Consider the following 20,086-nt stretch of genomic DNA (forward strand, 5'->3'; position numbering starts at 1 on the left):
AACAGAAATGGGGAGACAAAAAAGTAAATTGAGTGCTAAGGGAACACCTAGGGATTCCTGGGGGAAAAATGACCCATATGCTTAGAAAATAAGGGTTAGTAAGATGAAAATGGGAAAATTAATGTATATGTATATAAAAGCATACAGAAATTTGAAGATAGGAAACATCATGATATATTCAGAGAACTATAAGAAATTAGGTTCACTAAGTAAAGAATTTATATGGATAAGGGGAAAATGGTGTGAGATAATTCTAGACATGGGAGTTGATTTGTAGACATACATTGAGAAATCATCAAATATTGGAGATATTAATGCAGTGAATACTTACTATCAGTGAGGCGAATTACAGTAGAGATACAGTTTCACAATTATATTATTTAAAAAATTAGTTTTTCCTCTCTTTTGGTTTAAAGTTGAGATGCTTATAAAGTGAAAAAGCTTTTTCTCAGAATTTATATTTTTTAACTTGAAAGAAAGCTGGGAGGTACCCTGCATTCTTTCTTGGAGCTGGTTAAAGGGAAGATTGCATAGTCCTGTCTCTATTATACAGTTTAGAGATGCTGAAAACTTTAATATTGTTATGTTTGAAGAACTGGGACTTTTGTGAATACAATTGCTGGTCTTATATATCACAGAATGTTTTCAAAAAACAGTTAAGAAACCAAAGATGCCAAGCTTCAGAAACCTTTCTTACCTTTTAAATGACTCTCATTATTTTCTAAGATGTAGATTGTTATTGGTATAGGAGGGGGAATATTAGAACACGTCCTATCTATTTGATATTCTTATATAGAATAGTATGGGCCAAAGCTGAGGTCAGAGTAAGGGGAGACATCAGGACAAGAAAATTGAGGTAAAGGCTAGAAAATAAATGAATTGATGGACTATGAACTGTAGGTTCATTAGGGAAGAAGATGAAGCTTCATGTTAGAAAATTGCCTTTGGTGCAAGAATCGGTGGCCTTGATTTCATTGAATGTGAGAAAGCCCAGAGACATGAAATGATTGGGAGGGGATTATAGGGGTGGTTGAGGGTGTTTTGAGGATGGGTCAGGCAGAGAGAGAGTTAAAGTTTGTAAAATCATATATATGTGTATTTGTGTGTGTGCATATATACATGCATGGGTATATATGTAAGACTATCTATACATGTATGTATATAAGTATATACATATATATAGTTATATATGTGTGTGTGTGTGTGTATATATATATATATATATATATATATATAAGTATTTATAGTTCCTGTAGAATGTTAGGATAAACAGCATTTGGGTATAAAGGGCAATTTAACAAATATTCAGGGGAGTAAACTCAGGTCTATACCTTAGGGTACATGTCATTAATGATATAGAATTTTGAAGAAAGAAAACATCAGTGGGACCTGAGGTAGCAAAAGAGTTCCAAGAAGGTTGTCAGACTCAGAAAGGGTTTAAAAACCTGAATTAGAGGGAAAGGCATTCCAGAAAAGGAGAAACTGAAGGAAATGTGTATACAGATACAGATGAAAGGAAGGTACAAAGATTTAGGTAGACCATAATTGAGTAGACATTTTGTTAGGAAAATGAGTGAGATGTATTCACCAAGTTAAGTCCTTGTGTGAATGTCACTCTGCTCTTCAGAGTTCCATATTCAGGGTCTCTTGTTTCTCAATGGACGACATCTATATTTTGGCAAGACAAAGAGTGAATAATTGTTTTAGCAAAGCAAGACAAATATGAGTTACATTTCCCATTTCCCATTTTATTTACTTGTGGTAAGTTTTTAAAACTTACTACTACTACTACTAAGTCACTTCAGTCGTGTCCGACTCTATGCGACCTCATAGACGGCAGCCCACCAGGCTCCCCCGTCCCTGAGATTCTCCAGGCAAGAACACTGGAGTGGGTTGCCATTTCCCTCTCCAATGCATGAAAGTGAAAAGTGAAAGTGAAGTTTTAGCGACCCCATGGACTGCAGCCCACCAGGCTCCTCCACCCATGGGATTTTCCAGGCAAGAGTACTGGAGTGGGGTGCCATTGCCTTCTCCGTTTTAAAACTTATCACATCCTAAATCTACTTCATGTGACTAATTTTGAATGAAGTGTAATGCTTCATTACATTTCAAAATAATGGTTTTGAAATCAGAAATTTAGAAAGAATAATACACCACAAGAATAAAAAAAAAAAATTAGCAGTAATCCACATGGATATAGTTTAGTAAAAGTTGGAGCAACAGATGATAAAATTCCACAAAGTGACTGAACAGCTAGAATGAGTCTGGAAGGTCTGTACTTAATTACCACACAAAGAAAGGGAAATTTGAACCTTCTGGCTATTAATGGATTGTGCTTTCCAATTAAAATAGCAGTTTGAAAGTTTCACTTCATCAACGATTCCCTTGCCAATTTTCAGTTGCAGTTAGCCTTTGGATTGACTTGAGAAACTATGAGAATGTTGTAAGTTTCTATCTCTGTTTAAATAAAGGAAATATGCCAACAATTAATCAGTACTTGCAAATTAATTATGATTAAGCTTTCACAATAGGGATTATGGTTAATTGTTGACTCATCTCCCAGTCTTCCTTTTCATGACTAATTTTCATATCAATTTAACCTGAGGTGGTAGATTTCAAAATTTCCAATTAGATAGCTCCTCTCACAATTACCTACAAGCCACAAGTGTGATTTGGAAATGTGATTGTGTGCATATTTTTCTATCACATGTTAAACCCACAATCTGGAAAGAAGGTTTTGGAGGATGTTTAAGGAACATATGCTGTGATATTTATTTTTCTTCAGAAGCAATGCAAGTAATATTTCATTTATGGTTCTGATTACTAACTGTGCCGATTTCAGCACCCACTCATACCACCAAGGGCATTTAGTTGATATTTGGTTATCTTCAGGTATTTGTTGTTATTATAAAGACCTAACATTTTCCCTGTCTTCAGCAGAATAAGTTAACTAGTGCTAAATTATTAAATTTATTCAGCAATTTTGGTTTTCATTAATGAGATAAGCTCTCTCATCTCAGTGGACTGCTATTATAATAACATGTGGTAGAAAACAAAGTCCATCAAGCTGTTCATTTGAATTAAATAATTTGCCAATATAAATAGATTATTTTTGTCTTGTTCTGTAAAGTCATATTACCATAAGTAAATCAAAGATAAAAACCTTTTATTTTCAGTTAAAGAAGTTATAGCAGACTATGTTAATAAAATTGATATATAAAAAATATGTTGACAGTCTGAAAATGGCAAATTTAATAAATATTCTGTTTTTTTTATAAATTTTTGAAACATGGTTTTATTTTACCCTCAGATTTCTTTTGCATTGAGGCCTGATTGGTTTTCATTTTAAAAATTTTTATTAAATATAATTTATCCCCAGTAAAGATTCAGAATCCTGCATATTTTGAACAGATACATAATTCATTCTATGTATATGCTCCAGTATTTCTTGGAGAATTCAGTGTACAAAGGAGCCTGGTGGGCTACAGTCCTTGGGGTTGCAAAGAGTCAGATACAGCTAAGTGACTTTCACTTTTCACATATACATAATAATGGTTAGAATATTAATGACTATAATGTTCTTCTGGTGGCTCTGTGAGTTGACAGTTCCCATCCAAAATATTTTTACTGGTCCAGGGCAAAATGAGAAAATGAGAACAAAATTCCAATTTTTTAATGAAGATAAAATGAATACCTGTTGAAGAATTTTCTTTCATTTTAATATTATGATTTTTTTAAACTTTTGTTGTTTTTAAACATCCTCCATTTTATGAAACAAGTGATGATATCTTAAATAGCCGTAGCAGCAACACTAGTCTGGATGCTACTATTACTTGGGGAAATAAAGAACTGTAACTCTGATTTGAGTTATACCACAAATTGTGATATAACTCCACAATTGGTATATATTTTGGAGTCATATCAATTCCACAAATCTCTTTCACATATATATTTTTTTAACTTTTTCTGAAAGTTAAGATTTTGGAAACTTGTACCATAAATAGAGTTTTATTATCCTCACTTCAATAATGACACAGAGTTTAAGTGACTTGTCCATGGGCAGTTAAATGCTAAATGGTGGATCCAGGTGGACTATCCAGCTTCTCATTCTCCAGAGCTTCATGATTCAAATCTTACGTGGTTTCATCTCGAATATCTTTAAAACACATGGGTATATTACTGCATTATGTCCACAGATTGAGAGTCCATGATTGTTACTCATAGTGATATGGTTTGTTTATTATTTGAAATAGTCCTTCAATTTGCAAAAAAGATTATGTTCTAATAAAAGAATATTCTTAAGCCATTCATTTGAAGCAACCTTCCAAAGGATTAGTGTTATAAAAGTTCTCAGGACTGACACTCCAAATAATTAATCCATATTTACCAGAGAGTAACAGGGAAGCTAACCTCTTCCCGTTTACATTTGTGCACGCAAATAGGCTGACTTCCGAGTGGGATGTTAGGGAGTTAAGAACTCTTACTGCAGCCCTGGGAATAGAAATAGGAACATCCTTAACAGCCTTTCACTCCTGCCTCCTCACCCGTTCCTGAGCTGGGTCGGATTAGGAGCAGAACTTGTATTACTTGGGAAATAAGTAGCACAGATAACAGACAAGAACGAATGACTGCAAACCAAAAAGGAACAAGAATTTTGGCATTCCAGAGGCAGTGGTTGCTGTTGCGAGATGCATGGAACTAAGTGGGAGAAGCAAGGAATCCGGGAGTTTTGAGGATTATAAGAAGGAAGGAACTGTAAGAACGGACTGTCAAGGGAGGTGGCAACAATTATCCACACCTCCCCTTTTCTGTCTCCAGTCTTGCTTTACTTCTCACAATAGGTCCTGTTCTCATCTGTTTGGAGTAAAGGCCAGGGAAGACCCATGCTTTATTGTGCTGTCCTATCCTTGTCTTTATTGTCCAGAACCCCACTGTTAATGATTATGGGGATGAATGGGTATCAACCTGAATGGAAGATTTGGAGTATCTTTCATTTTATTTTTAAATAATGGTTTACATACAAAGTTGGCAGATTGAGGACTGACTGCAAAAAGCCTCATAGGATGGATTTGACAGCATTTTATATTAAAACCAGATACATATTGAATTGCCCAAGCCTTGGTAATAATGTATGTGTCAGAAGGGCAAATCTTCAAGTACCTTTCAACCACAATTCAGGATTTTATGTTTCTGTTCACAAAGTTGATGGCATACTAGAGCCACCTCAAACAGTAGAGTTTTTGCTTCTGTGAATGACTGACACATCAATTAGATTTCAATATTATTTTTTCACACTTAATTTCTGTAGTTATCTTTAAAGTTGCTCATTTTAGTTGATAGCCAGAGTGCTGAACAGCATCTTCTCATATAGTTTAAGTATTTAACCATTTCATACTACCTTGCAGAGTGCTGTGAAAAAGTCTACATTAAGCCAGTTGCTCTCTGTTTCTATTATTTTAATGTTTGACATTCATATGGTGATGGTTTTAACTTAGTTTTGCTTTTTGCTTGTAAAAACAGCTATAAATTCTTTATATGATCTTTTCTTCTTTCATGTTGCTGCTGATTCAATAGAGAGGCACCCGATTACAAATGCTATTGATGGCAAGAACACTTGGTGGCAGAGTCCCAGTATTAAGAATGGAATTGAATACCATTATGTTACAATTACGCTGGATTTACAGCAGGTATAGTGCCTCTTTTTATTTATTGATTTTATTATTTTCTTCTTTGAAATTGTATTTGCATTTACTATTTTGTATACTTACTAGTTCTTGGGTGAAACGATGCTCTTTTATTACCCTCCATTATTTTCTTGACACAGTGACAAAAGGACTTATTCACTTAGTATATTGTTATTTAAAAATATTTGGCATTTATTTCTAAAGCACAATTAAAATGAATTCACATGAGGAATTTAAAGCTGAATTAGGAGCTGACTAATTAACCCTCTAACTAATTAGGATTAATGATAAGAATATTGATCAACAAAATTTCACAAAAAATATAATAGTACCATTTAGATTTTATTTTTGTTGATCACACCACATGTCTTGTAGAATCTTAGTTCCCCAACCAGGGATGAAACCTGCACCTTCAGCAATGAAAGTGTGGAGTCCTAACCACTGGACCACCAGGGAATTCTCATATTTTAACTTTTAAACTAATAGAGTGCTACTACTCTGTTCATGGTGTATATACTAAAAGATTCTTGGATAACAAGGCTCTTGAGTAAATTGCCTCTCATTACTGAGAGTTAAACAAGCTGTGGCAGTTGATTCTTAAACTTGGGCCAGTAAATGATGTAACAAGCATTGTAGATGTATAAAAGTTGATGTTGGAGTTTGTGTGTTTGTGGCACACAGGTCTAGGTGCCTTCTATGCTTAATTTCTTTCTCCTTTCTGTTCACCATATTCAGCTCAGGTTGAAATGTTTAGTCAAGAATAACCATAAGCCCAAATTATCTAGGGTTGCAAATAGGATGGAAACTGAAAGAACGTTCCTGTATTTTACTGTTATTCCAAATACAAATTTTCTTTGATTGACTGAAGGCTGAGACTGGAAATATTGAGCCTAGAAGGCTTCTTTAAGTCAGCCTATTCCTCCCTCACTCTCTGCAGTCAGCACAAGAAAGACTCTCGCCAATCCTCCCTGACACTGTGGACGCAGAACAGCAGAGGAGTTTGGGGTTAGTGGAGAAGATGTAGTTAAAATAGCTAATGACAGACACTGTACACTGTAGAGGTTGTGTTTTCACGTGTGGTCACAGTGGAGGAATGCACCAGCCAATGGGAGTTAGTTACATTCTCAGGAGGCCAGATGGGCCCCAGGCGTCTCCCTAATGGATGCTGTTTGTCATCAATGGGAGTACAAACTGTCCCCCTTAGGTTCAGGGCCCATTATGGCCAGGGTCCCCAGATCCAAGAATCACAAAGAGCTATTTGGTGGGCCTCAAGGCAGACAGTCTTTCCACCTATCTGGAACTCATTTTGACCTGAGCAGCAGGGTAGTAGCAGGGACTCAGTACTGTAGCAATTGCCCACAGGTGTGGATTTGTTTCTACTCATTGTGCTAAGTCGCTTCAGTTGTATCAGACTCTGCAACCCCACGGACTGTAGCCCGCCAGGCTTCTCTGTCCTTGGGATTCTCCAGGCAAGAATAAGGGAGTGGGTTGCCATGCCCTCCTCAAGGGGATCTTCTTGCATCACAGGTGGGTTCTTTACCTCTAGCGCCATCTGGGAAGCCCTTGCTCATTTTCTACTCATATGGGCAACTGAATAGTAGCTTCGAGTTAATAGTATTTGTCAGGAAGTCTCAGAGTACAATCAGGGGAAGGCAGGCAAACTACTACGCTGATGAATTATGCTTTAGTGAAATCTTGTACATGAATTCCTTAAAATCCTAGGGTCAAAACGGACTTCATCCCTCTCTGGATAAAGACAGCTTCATCCTTTGCCAGTCACAGCAGTCGTCCCCTGTCATATGGTCACTAAAAGTTGCAGTCTAACTTTCCAGTCAGTAATGAGTCTGCTGTCTATTGTCTTGGTTCATCTCTTGGGATAGAGAATCAATAAATAGTGATGTTTCATTGCTCAGGTTTACTCTCCACCTATGCTTTTAGGTCACACATGGAGCAAGACACTCAACTATTAATATCATTTGCTCAGATCATGTATACTATTCTTTGAGCTCAACCACAGTAGTGTTAACAGGCAGAGCTCATTTGATAGTGATTCATTTTATTGTGTTTTGCAGGTATTGCGTTTTTTTTTTAATTGGAGGATTGTGACAACTCTGTGGCCGACAAGTCTCTTGGCACCATTTTCCCAACTGTCTCTGCTCACTTCATGTCTCTGTGTCATATTTTGGTAATTCTTACAGTATTTCAAACTTTTTAATTATTATTATATTTGATATGTGATCTGTGACCAGTGAGCTTTGATGTTGCTATTACAACTTTTTTTTTTTTTTTTGATGAGTAGAAAATGAGTAAGGGCTTCCCAGATGGCCCTAGTGGTAAAGAACCCACCTGCAGTGAGCTTGTTTAGATGAGGTGTCCTGCACAGGGTGGTTAGGTGCTGCCAGGTCTTTTATTCAAGTGGTTTCCTTTGTGTGAGTTCTCACTGTTTGATACTCCTTGGGGTTAGTTCTCTGGTAGTCTAGGGTCTTGGAGTCCACACTCCCACTCCAAAGGCTCAGGGCTTGATCTCACAAAGGATTTTTTCTCATTCTTGCAACATGATTGTAAGAGTCAGCTGTGGCTTTCCTCTGCATCATCTTCATTCTGTGACTCAGGTGGAGGAAGAAATACCCTTGCACCCCTGGCTTGTGCCAAGTTAAGACTGCCGCCCAGATGATGAGACTTCTCATTCAGTGTCCTTTTCTCCATTCCATTTCCCCAAATGTGGCTGCTTGTAAAGGTGTTTACAAGGTGGCTGGCACTCTGCCCGAGCCAGACGTGGAAGCCTAGGCTCTGGTACCCTAGGGCAGGGGATATGAAGGTGAAGGAAGCTGGCAGCCTTCCTTCTGTGGAACTCACCCTAGGTATGGTGGCAACAGAAGGAATGCTCGCTACCCTATAGGCAGAGAATATGACAGAGCCTCTGACACGCTCATGACACAATGGTAAGAGGCCTTGTGTTCCAGGTGCCAAAGCCACAGCTCCCCAAAGATGCCAACCTGGTGCTGCAAGTAGTGGGGAGAAAGCTCTTCACCCAGACCCTGTGAGATGAGCCGGGTCAGGTGGGAGGGAGTGGACCAGCAAGGTCTATTACAACTTCCGGGGGTCCATGAACCATGGACCTATATAAGAAGATGAATTTAGTAACTGTTGCATGTGTTTTGACTGCTCACTAGTTGGTCATTTCCTCATCTCTCTTCCTCTCTTTGGGCCTTTTTATTGCCTGAGACATGCAACATTGAAATTACTAACCCTGCAGTTAATAACCTTGCAATAGCTTCTGAGTGTTCAAATGAAAGGAACAGTTGCATATCTCTCACTTTATGATCAAAAGCTAGAATTAAATAAGTTTAGTGAGAAAGGCATGTCAAAAGCCAAGATAGGCAGAAGGCTAGTCCTCTTGCAACAGTTGGTCAAGTTTTGAATGCAAAGGAAAAGTTCTTAAAGGAAACTAAAAGTGCCACTGCAATGAATACACAAATGATTAGGAAGCAAGGTAGCATTATTGCTGACCTGTGAACATTTTATTGATATTGACAGGAGATCAAACTAGCTATAGCCTTCCCTTAACCCAAAGCCTAATCCAGAGCTAGGCCCTCAGTTTAGTTCAGTTCAGTCACTCTGTCGTGTCTGACTCTTTGCAACCCCATGAGTTGCACCACACCAGGCCTCCCTGTCCATCACCAACTCCCAGAGTTTACCCAAACTCATGTCCATCGAGTTGGTGATGCCATCCAGCCATCTCATCCTCTGTCGTCCCCTTCTCCTCCTGCCCCCAATCCCTCCCAGCATCAGGATCTTTTCCAATGAGTCAACTCTTAGCATCAAGTGGCCAAAGTATTGGAGTTTCAGCTTCAGCATCAGTCCTTCCAATGAACTCACAGGACTGATCTCCTTTAGGATGGACTGGTTGGAGTCTTCTTGCAGTCCAAGGGGCTCTCAAAGTCTTCTCCAACACCGCCCTAGCTCTGTTCAATTGTGCAGAGGTTGAGAGAGGTGAGGAAGCTGCAGAACAAAACTGTGAAGCCAGTAGAGAATGATTTATGAGGTTTAAAGAAAGAAGGCATCCCATAACATATAAGTGTCAAGTAAAGCAACAAGTGCTGATGTAGATGAGATGCAAGTGGCAGCAAGTTATGCAGAGGATAATCATGAAAATGGGGACAACAGATTTTCAATAATCTTCTATTGGAAGAAGATGCCATCTAGGACTTTAATAGCCAGAGACAAGAAGTCAATACATGGCTTTAAAATCTTTAAAGGACAGGCGACTTTCACTTAGCCTGTAAGGGCTAATGTAGCCGGTGACTTGAAGGTAAGGCCAATGCCCATTTACCAATTCCAGAAATCCCAGGGCCCATGTGAATCATGCATCTGTTAATACTATACCTGTGCTCTATAAACTGAACAACACAGCCTAGATGATCACAAGGTGTTTTCAAGGTGGTTTACTGAATATTTTAAGCCTACTGTTGAGAACTATTGCTAAAAAAAAAAAAAAAGATTCTTTCATAATATTATTGCTCATTGACAACACATCTAGTCACCCAAGAGTTCTGACAGAGATGTATAGTAAGATTTTTGTGGTTTTCATGCTCGCTAACACAAGATCCATTATGCAGTCCATGGATCAAGGAATCATTTCAACTCCTCTGTATTATTATTTAAGAAATATATTTTGTAAGACTACAGCTGTCATAGATAGTGATTCTTCTGATGGATCAGGGCAAAATAAATTGAGAATTTTTGGAAAGGATTCAACATGCTAGATGGCATTAAGAAATTAGTGATGCCTAGGAAGAGCTCAAAATATCAACATTGATAGGAATTTGGAAAAAGTTGATTTTAACCCTAGTGGATGACTTGGAGTAGTTCAAGACTTCAGTAGAGAAAGTACTACAGATGAGGTGGAAATAGCAAGAGAACTGGAATTAGAACTGGAGCTTGAGATATGACTGAATTCCTGCAACCTCATGATTAACAGATGGGGAGTTGCTTCTTATGGATGACCAAGGAAACTGGTTCCCTGACATGGAATCTACTCCTGGTGACAATGTCATAAGGAGTGTTGACATGACAAAAGAAGGAATTAGAATATCACATATCTTAGTTGACAAAGTAGCAGCAGTATTTGAAAGGATTGACTCCAATTTTGAAAGCATTTGGGTGAAATGCTATCAAATAGCATTGCATGCTACAGAGAAATTGTTCATGAAAGGAAGAGTAAATCAATGCAGCAATGTTGTCTTATTTTAAGAAATTGCCACAACCACCCAACCTTTAGCAACCACTACCTTGATATTCAGCAGCCATTAATTCCAATCGAGACTCAATACCAGCAAAAAGATGGTGACTCACTGAAGGATCAGCTATATTTGGCATATTTTAGCAATAAAGTATTTTAAAATTGAGATATGATATTTTGTTTTTTTAAGACACAGTACTGTTGCTCCCTTAATAGGCTTCAGTATAATGTAAACTTTTATATGCACTGGGAAACCAAAAAAATTCACATGACTCACTTTATTGAGATATTCACATTATTGCAGTGGTCTGGAATTGAACCTGCAGCATCTCCAAAGTATGTCTGTATTTGTTATTAAAAATAGCAGCATTTTTCCTTCTAATTCATAACTGAATGATGCAATCATGAGTTTTTACTTAATCATTTTTATTCAACATACTGATCATTATTCTGCAGGTCAAAGTGTGCATCTGAAAACCCATTTTTTTCAGTAAAGTTATTGATATTTTCCCATTTTCTTTGCATCTCCCCTCATACATCCCCACATGGTATCTCAAGAGGTACTGTGGATGTGTTTTCCTGTTCTCTCATTTACCTCTTTCGTTTAATGGCCTTAAGTTGAGTGAATACTCAGACATCTTTTATGGTTCAGTCTTCAAAACAAGTGGCAGAAATAAGTTTATAAGATTGATTTAGCTGTCTGAAATACACCTAGTGGAAGTGGTATAGAGATGTGTCCCCATATGGCCTCATAACCCAAGATGGCGCCCACCCATGTCCTTATTCACCTCAGCCCTTCTTACCGCCTGTAAATCAACTCATCATGTGTTCAAGAGAAGGGGAAAGCAATCTACAAAATGAAATAAATCCTTATTTCTGCTTGTTTCAAGGTTTTAATTTAGCCAATGATTTAATGATATAAAAAGCTGAACAGGTTTTGTTACCAGATTTTGTACGGGAATTCCACAGACAGGAAAGGACTTTAGACCTCTTGTTTGGCTTCAGGCTTTGGAGTAACAAACTGAATAGGTTCTTAGGACCTGTTCACCTAAGGAGCAAAGCTGCAGGAAGGCATATTATAATGCATTGGCAACACAGAAAATGTGAACATCTTTATTACTTCATTTATTTCTCACAATTAGCCTATAAGGTAGCTAGTATTATCCCTTTTAATAGTTGAAGAATGCTGAGACTTTATTTTTATTTTTTTTAATTTTAAAATCTTTAATTCTTACATGCGTTCCCAAACATGAACCCTGCTCCCACCTCCCTCCCCACAACATCTCTCTGGGTCATCCCCATGCAGCAGCCCCAAGCATGCTGCATCCTGCGTCAGACATGGACTGGCGATTCAATTCTTACATGATAGTATACATGTTAGAATTCCCATTGTCCCAAATCATCCCACCCTCTCCCTCTCCCTCTGAGTCCAAAAGTCCGTTATACACATCTGTGTCTTTTTTCCTGTCTTGCATACAGGGTCGTCATTGCCATCTTCCTAAATTCCATATATATGTGTTAGTATACTGTATTGGTGTTTTTCTTTCTGGCTTACTTCACTCTGTATAATTGGCTCCAGTTTCATCCATCTCATCAGAACTGATTCAAATGAATTCTTTTTAATGGCTGAGTAATACTCCATTGTGTATATGTACCACCGCTTTCTTATCCATTCATCTGCTGATGGACATCTAGGTTGTTTCCATGCCCTGGCTATTATAAACAGTGCTGCGATGAACATTGGGGTACATGTGTCTCTTTCAATTCTGGTTTCCTCGGTGTGTATGCCCAGCAGCGGGATTGCTGGGTCATAAGGTAGTTCTATTTGCAATTTTTTAAGGAATCTCCACACTGTTCTCCATAGTGGCTGTACTAGTTTGCATTCCCACCAACAGTGTAGGAGGGTTCCCTTTTTTCCACACCCTCTCCAGCATTTATTGCTTGCAGATTTTTGGATCGCAGCCATTCTGACTGGTGTGAAGTGGTACCTCATTGTGGTTTTGATTTGCATTTCTCTAATAATGAGTGATGTTGAGCATCTTTTCATGTGTTTGTTAGCCATCCGTATGTCTTCTTTAGAGAAATGTCTATTTAGTTCTTTGGCCCATTTTTTGATTGGGTCGTTTATTTTTCTGGAATTGAGCTGCATAAGTTGCTTGTATATTTTTGAGATTAGTTGTTTGTCAGTTGCTTCATTTGCTATTATTTTCTCGCATTCAGAAGGCTGTCTTTTCACCTTGCTTATATTTTCCTTTGTTGTGCAGAAGCTTTTAATTTTAATTAGATCCCATTTGTTTATTTTTGCTTTTATTTCCAGAATTCTGGGAGGTGGATCATAGAGGATCCTGCTGTGATTTATTTCTAAGAGTGTTTTGCCTATATTCTCCTCTAGGAGTTTTATAGTTTCTGATCTTACATTTAGATCTTTAATCCATTTTGAGTTTATTTTTGTGTGCGGTTGTTAGAAAGTGATCTAGTTTCATTCTTTTATAAGTGGTTGACCAGTTTTCCCAGCACCACTTGTTAAAGAGATTGTCTTTACTCCATTGTATATTCTTGCCTCCTTTGTCAAAGATAAGGTGTCCATATGTGTGTGGATTTATCTCTGGGCTTTCTATTTTGTTCCATTGATCTTTGTGTCTGTCTTTGTGCCAGTACCATACTGTCTTGATGACTGTGGCTTTGTAGTAGAGCCTGAAGTCAGGCAAGTTGATTCCTCCAGTTCCATTCTTCTTTCTCAAGATTGCTTTGGCTATTCGAGGTTTTCTGTATTTCCATACAAATCTTGAAATTATTTGTTCTAGTTCTGTGAAAAATGTGGCTGGTAGCTTGACAGGGATTGCAAAAGTTAAGTGACTTGGCCTTTTAATAAAGCCTGTTACAGGTAGGACTGGAATTTCATCCTGAGTTGTCTGAATTCAGACTCCAAACTATGCTAGTATTTACTAAATTGGTATCTGAAGACCTAATTTAGGGAAAATTTTTGGTATATAGTTTCAAGGGGTCCATACATTGTTTGGGTTCAAGAAATACCAGATTATCCTCTCACTTATATGGGAGAGTATGGCCAACATCTCTTTTGTCATAAAACAGATCTCATTTTCTACTACACTTCAGCATGTCTTCAAAATAGCATAACTTCAGTCTTTTTAACCTACAGCATGAAGGATTAAGAGGTTATTCATCATTATATGGCTATTATTCAGCTGGGAGACAAGGGCATCAGTTTTATAATGAATAGGTAAATATCACTAAATGTTTATTTGCCATTGATTTGGCAAGAGGTTTGACCATTTATTAGTTCTTCTTTTTATTTTGAAATGCATGAATTTCAACAAGTGCCAGTTTTAATTTTTTTGTCATCGATATATAGTTGGCTTCTCTGTGAAATACTTTTAATAAATTGCTATTTTAAATAGCAGTCACCATTATATTTCCTTGATTACATCATTACAGATTACACTGGGGAATTTCTCTGGTGTTTTAACATTCAAGGTAAGTACTAGAAAAATATAATACTTACTGAGAAGAAAGTAGGTACTTATTTTACAAATTGTTTTAAGTTTTTATTACTATGGAATTATTAATTTTTCCCAATTCTACTATTTACTCACATCATATATTGAGCAAATAATTTAATCATGCTGGTACCCTGATTTCTAGATTAGCAAAATAAATATTATAACATCATGGCAAGAAATTGAAATAAGGATAATAGCAATGTAACAACTAAATTCCATCTGACAATTACAGTTATTGTAAACAACCTAGTATCCGCCTAAACTTGAAAAAAAAATCCCCAGTATAATGGCAAAGAAAAATATACATCAATTTAAATGATAATAATAGGGAAGTGAAGATTAATAAGATGTCTATCTAACCAGATTTTCACTACAATATGTGTTAGAATATCTAATCTCATTTTGTGACTTTTTAAAATCTGGCCAGTTTCTTAGACCTGCCCTTTGGTGTTGATTGGCAAGTAGGTTAAAACACAGAGGGGCAGCTTTTTAAAAGACCTTTAAAAAACAGATTTATATTCATTCCTATATAATCCAGGTACGCCACAGGATTAGTTATGTGGGAATCTCCATTATTTCAATAAGTAATTCCCTTCTCTTCCTGGTTTATCCCCCAAAACTAAAAATGCATTTGTCAAGAAAGATTGTCTTCCAACTGCAGAGGTCAACTCTATATCTTATTGACCTGAATATTTTATTCATTGACCGTATAGAACCATATCTAGTGAGAGTGGTTAACAGTTTAAAGAGACAGCTATGTTTTAGAGGAGATTGAATTAATATTTGTATACAAATATTACTATAGTTTTGAAATCTGTGTGAATAGTATGTTGTTGTTTAGTCACTCAGTCATATCTGACTCTTTTGTGACCCCATGGACTGTGGCCTACCAGGCTTCACTCTTCGTGGGATTTCCCAGACAGTAATACTGGAGTGGGTTGCCATTTCCTTCTCCAGGTGATGTTCCTGACTCAGAGATTGGACCCATGTCTCCTGCGTTTGCATTCAGATTCCTTACCACAGAACCATCAGGGACTCTTGTGAATTACATAGAACCATTTTTTCTTGAACTGTTAATGTAATTAATCCCTTATGTAATAGTAAAGCATGAAAAGCATAGGATAGGTACAGTTAACAGGTAGAAAAGGGTTGTAAATTATATTCCTGCATTTAATATCCCATTATATAAATAAAAGGGCTTCTTAGATGGCTCAGTGGTAAAGAATCTTCCTACCAATGCAGGAGATGGAGGAGAAGTGTGTTCAATCCCTGGGCTGAGATCTCCTGAATTAGGAAATGGCAACCCACTCCAGTATTCTGGCCTGGAAAATTCCATGGTCAGAGGAACCTGGCAGGCTACAGTCCATGGGAGCTCAAAGAGGCAGGCGTGACTGAGCACACACGCGTCTATAAATAAGGAAGACACACACGTGATATATTAAAAAGTCAGGCAAAATTTACATAATCCTGTTTGAATATGATTCTCTTCAACAAAGTCTGTTTGATCTGTCTCTTGGAGACCTGCTAGATTGCACATTCTTGAAGACAGAGTTCACAGACTTTCTATCCCTCATGGCACTCAGCATCTGTCAGGAATTCAGCAGATGTGATGAAAGTATGGTTCATGATTGCTCTTCAAATCACTGAATTTTTTTATTGGTATTATTTGTGTCACTGCTAAATTGATGAATATATAACTATAGTGGAGATTATAATCTATACATTCAAAATATCCTATATATGACATGTCTTATTTAGTATAGCAGAATATAATTAAATTCACAGTTCCTTACTTCAGTGTTGTTTTAAGATCATTGATTCATGTCACAAGTAGGATATGTGGTTAATTAGAAAGCATATTCTCTCTCTAAATGAATTTGTGCTGACCTTTTAATCACTGCTTTCCTGGGTAGCTCAGTTGGTAAAGCATCTCCCTGCAATGTGGGAGACCTGGGTTCAATTCCTGGGTTGGGAAGTCCCCTGGAAAGGGAATGGCAACCCACTCCAGTATTCTTGCCTGGAGAACCCCGTGGACAGAGGAGCCTGGCAGGCTATAGCTTATGGGATCGTAGGAGTCGGACACGACTTGGTGCTATATTTCCTTTCTTTCTTTTTAATCACTAATAAAGGTGACTACCAGCTTTAGTGTCTGTATTGTGTAGAACATTAGTTCTGGTTGTCTCCCCTTCACTTTACTTTCAACACTGCACTCACATTGATCTTAGCACAAAATCAGATCAGATCTTACAAAATCAGATCAGATCACTCCTTCCACAAAAGCTTTAATGGCACTTGATGGAAAAAGCACAATTACCCACATGGATTTATAGGCTCTTTACCTTACCTGCTTTCATCTCTGGTCTCAATCTCCCCTTTTCAGTTACTCCACTGGCTACTTTACTGGCTCTTGAAATCTCTTGCACTTGCTGTTTCTTCTGTCTGGAATCATTTTCCTCTATTTTCATATAGTCTGTTTCCCTATTTCCTTTGGATTTTTACTCAAATATCCTGTTCTTTGCAGGAATTTCCTTGATTATCTTATTTAAACTTGCAAACCCCTCCCTACTTCCTAACGCATTTCCCTGCTTTATTTTTCTTCATAAAATTCATGGCTGTCTTGTTCATTTGCTCAGTCATGTCCAACTCTTTGTGACCCCAAGGACTGCAGCACGCCAGGCTTCCCTCTCCTTCACTATCTCCCAGAGTTTGCTCAAACTCATGTCCATTGAGTTGGTGATGCCATCCAACCATCTCATCCTCTGTTGCCCTCTTCTCCTCTTGCCCTCAATCTTTCCCCAGCATTAGGATCTTTTCCAGTTGGTCAGTTCTTCACCTCAAGTGGCCAAAGTATTGGAGCCTCAGCTTTCAGTGAATAGCCAGCATTGATTTCCTTTAGGATTGACTGGTTTGATCTCCTTGCTGTCCAAAGAACTCTCAAGAGTCTTCTCCAGCACCACAGTTTGTCAGCATCAATTCCTTGGTACTCAGCCTTCTTTGTGGTCTAACACTTAATCTGTACATGACTACTAGAAAACCATATCTTTGACTATATGTACCTTTGTTGGCAAGGTGCTGTCTCAGCTTTTTAATACACACTCTTGTTTTGTCATAGCTTTTTTTCCAAGGAGCAAGCATCTTTTATTTTACTGGCTGTAGTCACCATCCATAGTGATTTTGGAGCCGAGTAAAATAAAATAGGCCACTGTTTCTACTCACCACCCCCGCCCCCCGCCCATGTATTTGCTATGGAATGATGGCTGTCTAACTTACTAACGTGGCTGCCTAACTTACTGCATATTTTTTTTGCAGCTTTTCCTCAACTTACGATGAGATCACATTTCAATAAACCAATAACAAATTGAAAATATCATAGGCTGAAAATGTGTTTAACACACCTAACTTACCAAACATCATAGCTCAGCTGAGCGTGCCTTAGACATGCTCAGAACACACACTGAAAAAAATCACCTGACATAGGCATTCCTAATAATAAAGTGTTAAATATTTCACCAGTAATTTGTTGAATGCTGTACTGAAAGTGAAGAACAGAATGGTTGTGTGCATACAGAGTGTGGTTATAAGTGTTGTCAGTTTCTTACTCTCCTGATCCCATGACTGACTTGTGACTTGCTGTTCCTGGCCCTGTTCAGCATCATAAGAGAGCATCATTCCACTTATCTCAAGGCTGGAAAAGTTCCAAATTCAAAGTCTGAAGTGAAGCATAGTAAGTCTAGGACCATCTGTATTTATGTTGAATGTTGTTTATCTCGCCTTTTAAAATTTTCATAAGAGTGAGATACTTTTCTGTTTTTGAATTGCCACATTCTAAACCCTTGGAGTAGTACTCAACATATGAGATATTCTATAGATTTATATTATATTTAATAGATTTATTTTAAATGAATAAATCATTGAATGAATAAATAGTTAAAACATCAGTTCATAGTATAAGAATTTTATTAAACCTGATACTTGAAGAAATATTCTTACCATGTTTCTTATGATAAAACATGCTATGCATTTTTAAATGTATGCTTTTTCCGTTAAGTCTCAGGTTAAATAGCATGAAGTAAGTTTTCTTACTAATCCTTTTACTAAACAGATTCTAAATTTCAGTCATATTTGTTGTAATCTGTGTGACTTTACCACATTTATAGCTTTATTGGGGTAAAGCATATTTTAATAAATTTTAAGTCTTCCTTTGTAACATAGAAGTCTAGAACTGTAATTTTTTAATTGATACTTTAAAATTTTCTAGTGGAAAAATCTATATAAGGGGGAAAATGCCATCAGAGTGCTGTTTAAACAAGATTCTAGACAAAGGATATTTTGTGTTTTGATGTAAATAGCTAATAAACTAAACTCTTGCAACATCATGAAAATGTAAATTTTTTGGAGATGCAAGTCCTCTTTCAAATAGTGTCAAGATGACTGCCCTGGGAAATGATTCTTGAAACCAGGGAGTAACTTAGAGAATTGTTTATTTAGAAATAGAGATAATAATACATGATGAAAAGATCTGTTAAATATCTGTGGGAAACTATCTGTTAAAAATTTTAAATCATACTGATTCTGTTATGGAAAGTCTGAACAGGACTGCCTAAAATAGACTGAACGTGGGCAATATTTCACAACTGTCTGATGACTTCCACACATGAAAGACGACTGTTTCCTCCTGTTGGTGGAATATAGTGTATTCTCCCACTATATTCTTGGTGTCTAGTTTTCACTTACTATAATAATTATATATAGTTATACATTATATGCTGGGCTTAGTCATTCAGTCATGTCCAGCTCTGCGATCCCATGGACTGTAGCCCAGCAAGCTCCTCTGCCCATGGGAATTCTCCAGGCAGGAATACTGGAGTGGGTTGCCATGCCCTTCTACAGGGAATCTTCCCAAGCAACGGATAGAACCCAGGTCTCTGCATTGCAGGTGGATTCTTTGCTATCTGAGCCACCAGCGAAGCCCACTTATACACCATCAGTCAGTCAGTTCAGTCACTCAGTCATGTCTGACTCTCTGCGACCCCATGAACTGCAGCACACCAGGCCTCCCTGTCCATCACCAACTCTCAGAGTCCACCCAAATCCATGTCCATTGAGTCGGTGATGCCATCCAACCATCTCATCCTCTGTCGTCCCCTTCTCCTGCCTTCAATTTTCCCAGCATCAGGGTTTTTTCCAATGAGTCAGCTCTTCGCATCAGGTGGCCACAGTATTGGAGTTTCAGCTTCAACATCAGTCCTTCCCATGAACACCCAGGACTGGTCTCCTTTAGGATGGATGGGTTGGATCTCCTTGCAGTCCAAGGGACTCTCAAGAGTCTTCTCCAACACCACAGTTCAAAAGCATCAATTCTTCTGTGCTCAGAAAAATTAAAAAAAAATTTTTTTAAATAAATTTTATATTAAAAAAAAAAAGAAAAGAAAGCTGGTTTAACAGTTCAAAAACAGCTTGGGGTATTTGAAGGCTACCTGTAAATTTCACTTGGCATGCAACTTGAAGAAATTATGTCCCCTCCCTCTTGAACCTCCCTTTACCCCCACCCATTCCCATCCCTCTTGGTTGTCACAGTGCACTGGGTTGACCTCCTTGTGTTATACAGCAACTTCCCTGGATAAATAAACAATTCAACC

General features: G+C 37.6%; 1 protein-coding gene across 3 annotated transcripts in view; it reads left to right on the forward strand.

The window, feature by feature from the left end:
• LAMA2 (laminin subunit alpha 2) overlaps nucleotides 1–20,086 on the forward strand; it is a 681,429-nt gene that overhangs the window by 154,961 nt on the left and 506,382 nt on the right. For all 3 annotated transcript variants that reach the window (XM_069598353.1, XM_069598354.1, XM_069598356.1), the window contains exon 3: nucleotides 5,575–5,687. In XM_069598353.1, the coding sequence (XP_069454454.1) occupies nucleotides 5,575–5,687 (113 nt within the window). The remainder of the gene's footprint in view (nucleotides 1–5,574; nucleotides 5,688–20,086) is intronic.

The sequence above is a fragment of the Ovis canadensis genome, chromosome 8 (genome assembly GCF_042477335.2).
Source record: "Ovis canadensis isolate MfBH-ARS-UI-01 breed Bighorn chromosome 8, ARS-UI_OviCan_v2, whole genome shotgun sequence".
NCBI classification, from domain to species: Eukaryota; Metazoa; Chordata; class Mammalia; order Artiodactyla; family Bovidae; genus Ovis; species Ovis canadensis.